The sequence below is a fragment of the Diaphorina citri genome, unplaced genomic scaffold, assembly GCF_000475195.1.
Source record: "Diaphorina citri unplaced genomic scaffold, Diaci psyllid genome assembly version 1.1 scaffold2338, whole genome shotgun sequence".
Lineage (NCBI taxonomy): Eukaryota > Metazoa > Arthropoda > Insecta > Hemiptera > Psyllidae > Diaphorina > Diaphorina citri.
Genome location: NW_007379762.1, coordinates 18883 through 32754, shown reverse-complemented (window position 1 = coordinate 32754; position 13872 = coordinate 18883). Strand labels below are relative to the sequence as shown.

Genomic DNA, 13872 nt, shown 5'->3' with positions numbered 1-13872 from the left:
CAGCCTAGGCTGGTATGCGTTATGCAGCGTCTGTACTGTAGACTCTACATCACTATGTTCAGTTGGTCAGGTGATCGACATCGGAAATCAATCGATTCCATAATAATGATACAAACCAATCAAAATTTATTCGAGAGAAAAAACAACTAAATTGATTGATTGTTGTTTTATCTTGGACTGCGAGATCTAATGAATTGCCTTTGTCTATTAGTATAGCAGATATTGTTATCTTTCTTCTGAGTTAAGTATTTTTATTATTTCTATAAGTAAGATCAAAAATTGAGCAGGAAAAAAAAATCTCTGAGACTAAAATTGAAAGTTCAAACCGCTGGGAACGATATGCTATACGTTATGGAACTAATGCCACCAGGAACGGAACGAGAGGACTTGGAGGGTTTGCAGAAGTCCTGTGCTGCGCTGAGTTTACTACTTTACAGTCTAATCGTGTGTCCATACATAGTCGGTCGACGAGGTGAATCTATGAGGCAGTGTGGACGGTTCAGTCGACATCTATCGATGTCCGGTCGATCATGTGTGGACAGTGGACACACATTTCGGCTCTAAAGAGAATGAAGCGGAGAGCATAGCGCATAGAGTAGCTAGAGGAAAGCGATGAGTTTAAGCCGCATATAGAGCAGAAAGTTCTACGCGCTATGTACCACTCAGAATTGAGTCTACAGCTTCTTCTACCCTCTGATCAGGATATCTTGATAACAATAACAATAGTGCTTATTTATACTGCTCGCATAGGACTGAAAAGTCCCTTTACTAATAATAATAATAGTGCTTATTTATACTGCTCGCATAGGACTGAAAAGTCCCTTTACTCCAGCAGTAGGCTACTACTATTATTGTGGTCAAATTCTCAAATTATGTTGAGGATAAAATTCCATACCTCGGCTGGGATTGAACCCACGCCCTCCTGTTTACCAGGCGAGTGCCTTGACCACTACACCACCGAGGCAGGTATGATCAGGCAACAGTGTCGACACTTTTTTTGCCATTCCTCCAAAATCCTTTGATCTCAACTATTTCATGCCGGTTCTGTCCAACTAACTGTCCTTGAATAAGTTGAATGCTACTGGATGCCAGTGATGTTTACCACGAGGCCAATAGCTGACAGGGTCTCCACTCCAAATTTTTAAAAATCACTAGATTCGAGGAAAATAAATCACTAGATTTTCACCTGAAATCACTAAATCACTAGATTTGCCAAGAATTCACTAAATTTAGTGAAAAATCACTAAGTCTGGAGACACTGTCATAGCTGAACTCTCTACTGGCCTCTTCTAATCCAGCCATAATGAAAACGGGTCTCCCGTTTCTCGTACCTTCGTGCCTGCAGCGCAGAAACGTATGCGCACAAACACATTAATGCGTTGCCTGCAAGGGAGCTTTGCTCGGGACATTTTATGTGACGTCATCGTGTACGGGAGCGTATGCCGTGACGTCAAAGTTCATAATTTACCGGTATATTTTAAATCGATTTATCTCGGGAAAAGTCGTAAGAAAAGAAAAATTCCGTTTGTCCTCATTTTTCCTGCTCTATGACTTTGAAACATCACCCAAGTAAGCGCAACTGATCTATTGGTTGATTTCAAACTTCTAACTTGCATGCTTCTACCTTTCTTGAGATGCGCAAAAGTCGGTGATCCTGTCTACAACTCATATCGTTCGAAAATGTCTCAATATTGAATGAATGGCTTCCTATATGCATATTGTTGCTATGTATATATTTGTATTTACCTCAATAAAGAGAGATATTCTAATAATCCTGAATCCTGGAGTAAAACCTAAACCAATATCGGAAAAATCCTACAATGCTGCAGTGAGCACCAAAGTTGTGATATAATAACACAAAGAAACTGCATTTATTTTATTTTTTATTTTAAACCCAAACCAAATTTAAACTCAGTGATCCCGGCCCTCAGAGGACCGAAAGGCCTGACAGACTCTGGTATCTGGCGACTGATTCAGATCATTGGTCCCACGCTGACCCCCCTAGGACACTCGTTAACTTATCAGTTGGTCAGTCTGATCCGTTGTGACAGACAGAACCTTGCAGGACCGTGGGTACAAGGTTTGAGAACCTCGGATACTTTAATGAGAGAAGACTTCATTAAGATATTTAAGAGTCGTTGCCAAAGATATTGCTGGTAAACTATCAGATTTGGAGGCCGCCGCGCTGGATTGAAATGGCCGCGAGCACATTTGGCGTTCACAATATCCAATGATTACCAGATAGCAACAGTTGCCTGGAAATGTGGTTCGTGCTGATCAATCAACAACTTTCAGTCCCGAACTCTGAAACCGAGAGCAACCCTGAAACGAAAAGACATTCAGTTGAAGGTGTATAAACAACATCGGGAAAGAATGAAGATCTACTAGCAAATAATAATAATAATAGACTCTTGAGTGGAAGACAACCACTAGGCGAGGTTAACGCCCTGGGCGTTCTCTACCACCCGTTAACTTATCAGTTGGTCAGTCTGATCCGTTGTGACAGACAGAACCTTGCAGGACCGTGGGTACAAGGTTTGAGAACCTCGGAGATATACTTTAATGAGAGAAGACTTCATTAAGATATTTAAGAGTCGTTGCCAAAGATATTGCTGGTAAACTATCAGATTTGGAGGCCGCCGCGCTGGATTGAAATGGCCGCGAGCACATTTGGCGTTCACAATATCCAATGATTACTAGATAGCAACAGTTGCCTGGAAATGTGGTTCGTGCTGATCAATCAACAACTTTCAGTCCCGAACTCTGGAACCGAGAGCAACCCTGAAACAAAAAGACATTCAGTTAAAGGTGTATAAACAACATCGGGAAAGAATGAAGATCTACTAGCAAAAGAGGAAGGAACAGAATAGAAACAGGAGATAAATCATTTATACATTAATTTGTTGGTTCCCGTGGTCCAGAGTTGGCAAAATTCGTTTTAAAAAAAGTGTATAAACTGACCAGTTAACCACTGGAAACATGACCACTGCTCTAATAGACTGAATGGAACAGTGGCCACTTTGTCAGTGGTCAGTTTGGAAAATACACCTTAGCAAAACCAAGAAAAAATAGTCGATAGACTTTGGACTTTGATTTGGAATCTTTGGAGTTACGAACATCAGTAGCAAACACCAATAAATTGATTTTTTACACCCAGTGCAAAGTTGATATTGAAAGCTCAAAAAAAATTCAATAGTCAACCTTTCTGTAGAAATAATTACTTTTCGCTGATTTAACCTCGAGCCCCAACTTTATCTTTATTTCATTTCAGAATATTTATACTTATTTTAATTTTCTCAAGTATATTGGAAAAATCCTACAATGCTGCAGTGAGCACCAAAGTTGTGATATAATAACACAAAGAAACTGCATTTATTTTATTTTAAATCTACCTAACTAAAGAGCTGATATTGCTGATATGTTTCCTAATGTTGTTGCAGAGAAACTAGTGGCCACAGCAGCAGGGGCAGGAACAGGAGGAGGCAAGGTGAATGATAACTTATCTGATAACACTGATGATGATACTGATAACACAGACGATGATGATGATGAGGGAGATGATACAGAAGAGCAGGGAGTGGAGGGAAGCGCAGATCAGCCTCTGGATTTCTAAACTCGTCTCGTTGTAGAGGTAAGGTAAACTGAATGGGTAAAACGCAGAACAGACCAAGTCCAAAAATCGACTTTTTGAGTACCTACCTATTGTATATTGTTGGAAAGAGCGCGAAAAGATCGATCTATTGGTTGCTAACTTCACAGAGTTGTATTTTCAAAAAGAGCGCGAAAAAAACCATCTATTGGTTGCTACCTTCACTTTAGTGTTGTATTTTAAATAATAAAAAAGAGCAAAAACATAATAGCTATCTCTGTTTAAAAATTGGCTTTTTATTTATTATGGGACTGGTTGCTCCTCTCCCAAGAGAGTATGCAATTAACACTGCGACCTCTGTAGATCTATTGTGATCAGTATTTTTTCCCCTGCCCAAGCTGCTATACCCTGGCCTTGATGGAACCTAGAAGTACCCTCATTGGTATATTTCAACCTCCCCAGTTTCTCTAAAATTCACCTGTAGCACCTCTAAAGAGTCTGCACACTCAGGTTTATTCCAGAGAAAATCTGTGAGTTCATCTACTATCCCATTAAGAGGATACCAAGAGGTGCCTAGGCCAGAGAGCTACTTGGGGCCCCCGAACTGAAGGGGTCTAATGAGGGATGAGGGGTTTGATAGGTCTGTTATCCCAAGGCCTTGATGTAACCTAGAAGTACCCTCACTGGTATATTTCAACCTCCCCAGTTTCTCTAAAATTCACCTGTAGCACCTCTAAAGAGTCCGCACACTCAGGTTTATTCCAGAGAAAATCTGTGAGTTCATCTACTATCCCATTAAGAGGATACCAAGAGGTGTCATCGAGGCCAGAGAGCTAGTTCAGGGCCCCTAAATCGTAGGGGTCTGATGAGGGATATTCAGGTACATAATTATGTCGTTGTACCCTACTTCCTGAGACGGACTTGACCATAGTCCCATTCAGGTACCCTCAAAAGAGCCAGTGTTATTGTCTCTGGCTTGACAGGGCTGGTTTTGTCTCAGTTTTACGTCCTCCAGCGAGACCAGGTCTCAATCCAAGGATTGGTTGGCAACTCTTCTCCATGCTTCTCTGTCTTGGGTTAATCAGCTCACTGTAGGAATCTATTCTGTGCCAGCATACTCCATGATCTGCTCCATGAAGCTCATGCGGGGCCTTCCTCTTCCTTGTCTTCCTTCTCTTCACATAGACATAGGGATCTCAAAACGTGTAGACCTCTTTATTCATGAAATTCTTACCCAGCAATGTCTATTTGCTCTACGTTAAGCTATCACAAAGTTGATTTCTTTAAGCTCCTAGTCCTAGAGGTTACTTAAATACTTATCCATGCTTCAATGTTTATTCAGACTAGAGATTACAGTCCAGGATAAGATCTGGAGCAATACACTTGACACGCCTGCTGTACACGACCCACCAGAACACAACACATAGCACTGTAACAAAAATCTGGTGTGAACATCACACGACTTGCCTTATCCTATTGAATGATGCCTATTTGGGTGGTTTTCTACCGTACTTTTTTATACATATTTCTAGACATGGTCTTCACTTGACTGGAGTACTTTTTTTAGTACCTATAGCTAAAAACTGCCAAAAAGCGGTCAAAATACCGCAAAAGTTTCGAGTTGCATCTTTGTCATATCTGACAGCTGATGCATACCAAATTTCAAGTCTTTAGCTCTTACCGTTCTCGAGATATTTTGTTTACAGACAGACACACACATGGACCAATGGCTGAAACTTTAGATTTAAGCTCTACACATCTATCTATCTATCATCTCAATCCAAGGATTGGTTGGCAACTCTTCTCCATGCTTCTCTGTCTTGGGGATTTGGTATGTAGTTCACAAATGTGACAAGGATGCAACACAAAACGTTTGGTTGAGATGGTTGCTGCGGTTGGCGGTATTTTGACCGCATTTTGGCGGTTTTTGACCGTTTTTTGGCGGTTTTCAGCTAGAGGGACAAAACGGTTAGAGATATTGTAAAAGTTAGGGTAAAAGAACACTCAAACAAGCATCATTCAATAGGATAAGAAAAGTCGTGTGATGTTCACACCTGATTTTTTTTAATTAGGACTGATGATTATTTATTTTATCATAGATTAGGTAGGTAATCAGCTCACTGTAGGAATCTATTCTGTGCCAGCATACTCCATGATCTGCTCCATGAAGCTCATGCGGGGCCTTCCTCTTCCTTCTCTTCACATAGACATAGGGATCTCAAAACGTGATTTGTCACTAAAAACTAACCATCGGAAATTTTGCCCGAATACACGAGTACTTTCCTTCCTATAGGATAAGGAAAGTAACAAGCACTAGACCACAACAGAAATCCTAGCGCTAGAACACAACTCCTACCACTACACCATTATAGCACCGTTCGCAAAGATCTTATCAAAGGATCAGGTCGGCTACACCCCTCCCCCCTAGTCCTAATCCAGATCCTGCATGTACAATCCTGCCAGTCCTGCCACTTACAGTCAATCACTTGACTACACAACCGTGTGGTTGGAAACTGTCGATAAAGTTGACAAGCAGACTAGACGCTGCGATCCAGGCCATCGAACTTGGCGATATCAAGAGCCCCATATAATCACCCATTCAATTCAAAGCAATTGGAAACTATAATATATACGATATCGATAACGATACGGCTAGAGGAAAACAATGCATTCATTAGTACTTAAAGAGTTACAGCTCGAACACTATTGTAAAAGTTAGGGTAAAAGAACACTCAAATAAGCATCATTCAATAGGATAAGAAAAGTCGTGTGATGTTCACACCAGATTTTTTAATTAGGACTGATGATTATTTATTTTATCATAGATTAGGTGATTCGGTGCGATTCGCTCACCAAGGACCAAGGATTGTCCGAAATCATCGCGACAAAGAATTCCTCTCAGATGGCAAGGTCTTCCCTTCACCTAGGAGTTCACTTGTCCTAAGAACCAAACAGTATCAATGTCTAAGCATTTCATCAACAGGACCTAGATAGATAACCTCACTGACCAATTCATCATCTTCCTCACAGCTCACACTAACCCTTAAGGGCCGAGCTATTCTTTCTCCATTGATACTATGTAGAATTTTAGATAATTATACAGAAAAACTAAATCTTGCTGAAATTTAACCGCTTCTAACTCCGGACCGGTACTGAGTAACTATGTCAAATAATATCGAAAACAGTAGGAAATTTTGTTCTCTAACTAATAGTCAAATCCCCGATGCACTCTGACGTGGAGCGACTGAGATATCAGCGAAATAGGGAGAAGGGTTTGGTCAAGTTTGGTGAGACTTTTTTTCCAGAGGTTTGACAGAGGAAACTGTAACTGCTAAGGTCTTATCGTCCCGAAGTCGAAGAGAGAAGGAAGACATGATAGGAGAAAGAAAGTTAAAAACTAACCATCGGAAATTTTGCCCGAATACACGAGTACTTTCCTTCCTATAGGATAAGGAAAGTAACAAGCACTAGACCACAACTCCTAGCGCTAGAACACAAGTCCTACCACCACACCATTATAGCACCGTTCGCAAAGATCTTATCAAAGGATCAGGTCGGCCACACCCCTCCCCCCTAGTCCTAATCCAGATCCTGCATGTACAATCCTGTCAGTCCTGCCACTTACAGTCAATCACTTGACTACACAACCGTGTGGTTGGAAACTGTCGATAAAGTTGACAAGCAGACTAGACGCCGAGATCCAGGCCATCGAACTTGGCGATATCAAGAGCTGTGAGAGTAGATGTCGAAGATGGCCAGTTGAGAGTGGCAGTCTTTAAAATATAATCTTGAGACTTACACGAAAATGTTCGCTCCCTGTTTCTAGAAATATCTAAATTAACATGGCGCAGTGTGAATTGAATATGAATGTACCTACGTTGGGTGATGTAAAGAACTGGAAAATATTCAAGATGAAGTTTGAAATTTATATCAATGCTATGGGAGTGAAAGAAGACAGAAAGAGTGCCATGCTTTTGTTTGGAATGGGTGAGATTGGAATTGAACTCCTGGAACCACTGAAATTGAGTAGGAATACACCCTTTTCAGATATTCCTTCTCCTGCTGAGATAATGTATAATAGACAATTAAGAAGTATTGTACCTGTGAAAAATGAATTTCTAGAACAAAGACCAGTGAATAACAATATCATCAGAAAATCTTTGGAAGTACGACAAGAGAAATCAAAAAGTTATTATGATAAATCTGCATCACATTCCCTGTCAGATTTAAAGGAAGGAGAAATGGTTATGATACAAATGGAACCAGGATCAAGGTGGGTGGATGGAGAAATCGTCAGAAAAGCTTCTCGTCCACGGTCCTATGTCATTCGAACTGCTAAGGGAGTTATTGAAAGAAACAGGAAAATGATTAAACCAAAAGTGGCGTATAGAAAGGAAGAAACAGATATGACACCAAAAAATGTCGAGTATAAATATAAATTTTATGACTCATACGTACCGAAATGTCCTGTGGTGCCTGATGATGATGAAGAAGAACAGTCGCATGGTGATAATGATGTGACATTAGAAGCAGTAGATGAAAATGTTATTTCAGATGAAGCTGAGAATGTTATTTTAGATGAAGAAAATGAGAATGTTATTTTAGATGAAGGAGATGTTGCAATAGAACGTGATCAAGAAGAAGTGTATGTTACAAGATTCGGAAGGAGGATCCATCCTCCAGAGAGATACTCACCTTAAGAGGGGAGATGTGAGAGTAGATGTCGAAGATGGCCAGTTGAGAGTGGCAGTCTTTAAAATATAATCTTGAGACTTACACGAAAATGTTCGCTCCCTGTTTCTAGAAATATCTAAATTAACATGGCGCAGTGTGAATTGAATATGAATGTACCTACGTTGGGTGATGTAAAGAACTGGAAAATATTCAAGATGAAGTGAAAGAAAGTCATTCCGAGAACGAAGATTATCCTATCAGGATGAAACCCGCTCGGGAGGGAATCGAACCCGCGGCCAAGCAAACTAGGCTGGCAGTGTGACTTGTAGGCCTCGTCGGCTCTCATGGGCTAAGGTATTTCAAATTGGAAAGGTGTACGATGGCGGTGATCAGTTCCAAAATTAAAACCAGATCACACAGACTCACAGACGCACGAAGCCGATCAACTCTCGATAAGGCAAAACTAATTTACCCGACACGAAAAAAAATCTCTTTTTTAATTAAGTGAAGAAGGAATGGCTATTATATGTGATATTGATCTTGAGACCAGTGGTGTCCAAAGCAGATGGAACAGGTGTTGCTGTTACAGATGATTTGATTCGCGTTCCGCGGTGAGTAAGACCGCGTTTCGGTGCTTGTTCAGGTCACGTTAATGGAAACTTGCTGGAATCTTTAATGCCTGATCTTACCATCAATTAAAACCAGATCACACAGACTCACAGACGCACGAAGCCGATCAACTCTCGATAAGGCAAAACTAATTTACCCGACACGAAAAAAATCTCTTTTTTAATTAAGTGAAGAAGGAATGGCTATTATATGTGATATTGATCTTGAGACCAGTGGTGTCCAAAGCAAATGGAACAGGTGTTGTTGTTACAGATGATTTGATTCGCGTTCCGCGGTGAGTAAGACCGCGTTTCGGTGCTTGTTCAGGTCACGTTTAATGGAAACTTGCTGGAATCTTTAATGCCTGATCTTACTAGAGAGAGTTTTCTTTTTCATTGTCGTGGCTTCTGAATAAAATTACCCGCGTTTCTATTGGACAAAAGGCAAAAGTTCTGACCGCCAGCTTAGTTAGCTTGGTTGGTAGTGCGTCTGCCTTGTAAGCGCTAGGCCGTGGGTTCGATTCCCGCTCGGGGCGGATTTTATTCTGGTGGGATAATGTTCGTTCTCGGAACGGCTGGCTTTCTCCTAGCCTGTCTTCCTTCTCTCTTCGATTTCGGGACGATAAGACCATAGCAGTTACAGTTCCCTCTGTCAAACTTCCTAAAAAAAAAGTTCTGACCACATCACGCTATTGAATCAAACGGAGAAGCAGTAGAAGTAGTGGTCTCTAGGCATGTAGTTATTTTCGAATTTTTTCGTGCGATGAATCTCAAATGCCCGGTCTTATCACTGAGAGCAACACAGTGTCAAGGGTTTTCTTTGGTGTCACCGTGATTTTCTGCTTTTCTGAAATTCACCAGGACAGGACAGCAGTGGTTAAACTTGACTTAAGATGAACTCTTGGATTAAACAATCTTTTCTTTTCCCCCTCATTATCATTTGTATGACTTTGTAATTTGTTACATTTCTAACTTATATTGCAATAAAAACATTTCTTATTCTTATTCTTATTCTTAGGATGACACCTGGCAATTCTAGGGCCTGTGCCTGGATTCACTCTGGAACACAGGTACCTGTCGATTGATTGATACTCGTACATTGATACAGATTGTGTGATGGTTGGGTAGATTCGTAAAAGCTTAACCCATCCTTCTAAATCTTGCTCCTTACAGCATTGAGGAGTTCCAGGGTGGCTTGGTTACTCATGTTCACGGTCAGTCTACCTAACATCTATATTCACTCTTCTTCTTATTCCTCTTCTTCTTCTTCCCCTTTCCCTTCTTCTTCCTCTTCTTCTTCCTATCCTTATTCTTTTTCCTCTTTCTCCTCATCTATCTCCTCCTCTTCTTCTTCTTCTTCTTCTTCTTCTTCTTGTTCTTCCCCTTCCTCTTCTTCTTCCCCTTCTTCTTTTACGCTCGTATATTATTCTCCTACTCTGTCACATTTCAGTTGTTGCCGGATTGTCGGGGACTTTGCGGAATTAGTCGTGTGCCATTTGGATTCAACAGATTGCGAAGGATGACACCTGGCAATTCGAGGGCCTGTGCCTGGATTCACTCTGGAACATAGGTACCTGTCGATTGATTGATACTCGTACATTAATACGGATTGTGTGATGGTTGGGTAGATTTGTAAAAGCTTAACCCATCCTTTGGGTCACCAGTAGCCTGTACACCTAAGCCTCAGAATGAGCTTTTTGGGTATGGAGTGAATGGTTAGGTAAGAGTTTGGTTAGAAACATCCAATGTCTCTGGCACCATACGGACTAGATCCTGTAATCTATTGGATCTTGCTAATCCTTTGTCCTCATTGTGAATCGATGACCTTCGTTTTTCCACGAGCAAAGAGCACGTTTTTTGAAAAGAAAAATGTGACCCCTAACCTAACCTAATTTAAAGAAAATTATTAACTGTACACGTATTAATTTAGGTCACAGGGTTTTATTTCAACATTTTTTTTTTTTTACACATTTTTACTTCTAAAACGACCAAACCAATCGAAAAATGTGCAGAAAAATATTATCGAAAACTATCGATAGTCAAGCCTCAACTATCGATAGCGTTCGATAGTCAAAATTATCGATAGTTATCGATAGTTCTCCTCCTCTAGTTCTCAGGTACCCAGAGGGCAACCAGCTTATGCTAAGTGAGGGTAATGTGAGTAGGCGGGTAGCTTGTGGCCGAATGGAGGGTAACACCTCCGCCACGTCGTCAGTACTTGTTGGTTGTGATAGTCTTTGACTTTAAAATTTAAAGTTTGTAATTTTGTATTGATATGTCCGAATTTCCATGTAAAATTGTAAAACAAGCAAACGTACATTTGTACAAATAAATGCTTTATTGATTTGAATTGAATTGAATTGGGTCACCAGTAGCCCTTACACCTAAGCCTCAGAATGGGCTTTTTGTGTATGGAGTGAATGGTTAGGTAAAAGTTTGGTTATGTCTCTGGCACCATACGGACTAACGGACTAGATCCTGTAATCTATTGGATCTTGCTAATCCTTTGTCCTCATTGTGAATCGATGACCTTCGTTTTTCCACGAGCTAAGAGCACGTTTTTTGAAAAGAAAAATGTGACAAACAATAACCAAGTCTCTTTATAAAGAGGTGGACAGTTTTTCTCTACTACATTTTTAGTTTATTCGTCATTAATGTCATTATCTTATTTCATTCTATTATCTAGGGACAAATCCGTGTTGGAATGTATGCATAGAATTGGCAGCGGTGACTTTAATAGTGTGGAGTGTGGACATGCCCTAGGCGATGTTCGTGGATCATAATGTGGACGCTGCTTTCAAAGGCACTTTTCTTTAGCATGCTACATGGAGCTTCAAAATCATCTCACTTGACGATCAACATGAGACAATTGAGACATGAGGTAACATACAGCATTCCGCAAAGATTTTGTACATATTGTCAATAACAATATGATCTTGGAGTATGTTATTCCGGTCACTCAAGCTCAGCTCATTATCTTATTTCATTCTATTATCTAGGGACAAATCCGTGTTGGAATGTATGCATAGAATTGGCAGCGGTGACTTTAATAGTGTGGACATGTCCTAGGTGATGTTCGTGGATCATAATGTGGACGCTGCTTTCAAAGGCATTTTTCTGAGGCAACATGTAGCATGCTACATGGAGCTTCAAAATCATCTCACTTGACGATCAACATGAGACATGAGGCAACATACAGCATGCTTCAAAGATTTTGTACATATTGTCAATAACAATATGATCTTGGAGTATGTTATTCCGGTCACTCAAGCTCAGCACGTCTGACAGACTTAGGTCTAGGTCTATCACCTAGCCCTGTCAGACGGTCCCTTCACGTAATAGAGTCTATCATTTCCACAGGCTTTGTTTTTGCAGGCGCCTACACGCTACTAAAAGTCACGCGTCTACGCTTCCAATGTGGGAGGTGAGACGTCGTCTGACAGACTTAGGTCTAGGTCTATCACCTAGCCCTGTCAGACGGTCCCTTCACGTAATAGAGTCTATCATTTCCACAGGCTTTGGTTTTGCAGGCGCCTACACGCTACTAAAAGTCACGCGTCTACGCTTCCAATGTGGGAGGTGAGACGGTCCTAAGCGCTAGGTCACGCCTTTGAATTCCTCCCGAGGGGAACTTTATCAACAGATAAGGTTCGATAATTCGCCTAATTTTGATAATCCCTTACCGTCCGCCACTGTTGGTCCGCGGTAAGGCCTGTTGTCCGCGGTCATGTCCTATGCACTCCCCAAAAATGGAGTCCATTAATGAGCTACCCATGTTAGCTGCGTGTACGTGTGTCAAGACCCGGTCCATATTATATGTTAATATTCTTCTCTTTAATGATCTCACTGCAGTGAACTCTTTAGTACCCGCGCCGAACGGGATTGGGACCAATTAAGTTTCTGCCGTTGCAGAGTGGCTGTCTGGTTTCGGTTGCCGTATATGGCGAGGAAATTCCTTCTTGCGGATCATCCGATTGAATCTTCTTTCTCTTCGCCTTTTCCCGTCTACAGACGGGGGTCAGCGTCTTTCGTCAGCCTCTCAATCAGTCCTAACTAGGGTGATTGCGTTAATGGGACCAATTAAGTTTCTGCCGTTGCAGAGTGGCTGTCTGGTTTCGGTTGCCGTATATGGCGAGGAAATTCCTTCTTGCGGATCATCAGATTGAATCTTCTTTTTCTTCGCCTTTTTCCCGTCTACAGACGGGGGTCAGCGTCTTTCGTCAGCCTCTCAATCAGTCCTAACTAGGGTGCTTGTGTTGGGCTGACATTTGGTTTTGGTTATACAAATTTTACGAGTGAATGCCCTTCGCACTCAACCTTTGCTATTTCTTTAGCAAGGGACACGTAGCAAGGACTATAAGTCGCGGTAAACTCTCAAGGTCCACACTGCCTCGACAACATAGATTCGCCTCGTCGATCGACGGCCGGTCGACTATGTGTGGACACACCTTTAGATCCCTTCAAAAAAAGGCCGAGGGTCCTTGGATTCTAACGCACTGCCCAAAAAGACCTAAAAGACGTTACATACCAACCACTCTTCATGTCCCTTCAATGATCTTTGAGGAACTGATGCATTGAACGTGCCATCTCGCTGCTGCTCAGACATGGTGATTCACACACAGACAAGGGACTTTTTCAGTCTCATTCGGGCAGGATTTTTAACGTCAGTCTTCTCGGGACGGGGGTTCCTAACCTAACCTAGCCTGAGTGAAGACGACAACCCAGCAGCATGTGGATTCCCTAGATGGTCCATACAGGTATTAACCACGCGCAACGTTGTCTATCTTCAGTTGTTTAATTTCGTGGGGAACTAGTGCATTCATCGTGCTACCACCGGTGGTGAATTCCTTCTATTATCTTCTTGTAAATGCAGTTTCTTTGTGTTATTATGTCACAACTTTGGTGCTCACTGCAGCATTGTAGGATTTTTCCCAATATCTCAATAATCCTAACATCCAATGTTTACCTACCATGCTGGCACCTGTCGCTATGCGCATTTAC

General features: G+C 41.4%; 1 protein-coding gene across 1 annotated transcript; it reads left to right on the top strand.

The window, feature by feature from the left end:
- Positions 1–7325: 7325 nt before the first annotated feature.
- On the top strand, positions 7326–8478 carry LOC108253617. Its single transcript, XM_017447926.2, has 2 exons — positions 7326–7462; positions 7826–8478. Exons 1-2 carry the CDS (start codon positions 7432–7434, stop codon positions 8287–8289), a joined length of 495 nt encoding a protein of 164 aa, XP_017303415.1. The 5' UTR covers positions 7326–7431; the 3' UTR covers positions 8290–8478.
- Positions 8479–13872: the final 5394 nt, after the last annotated feature.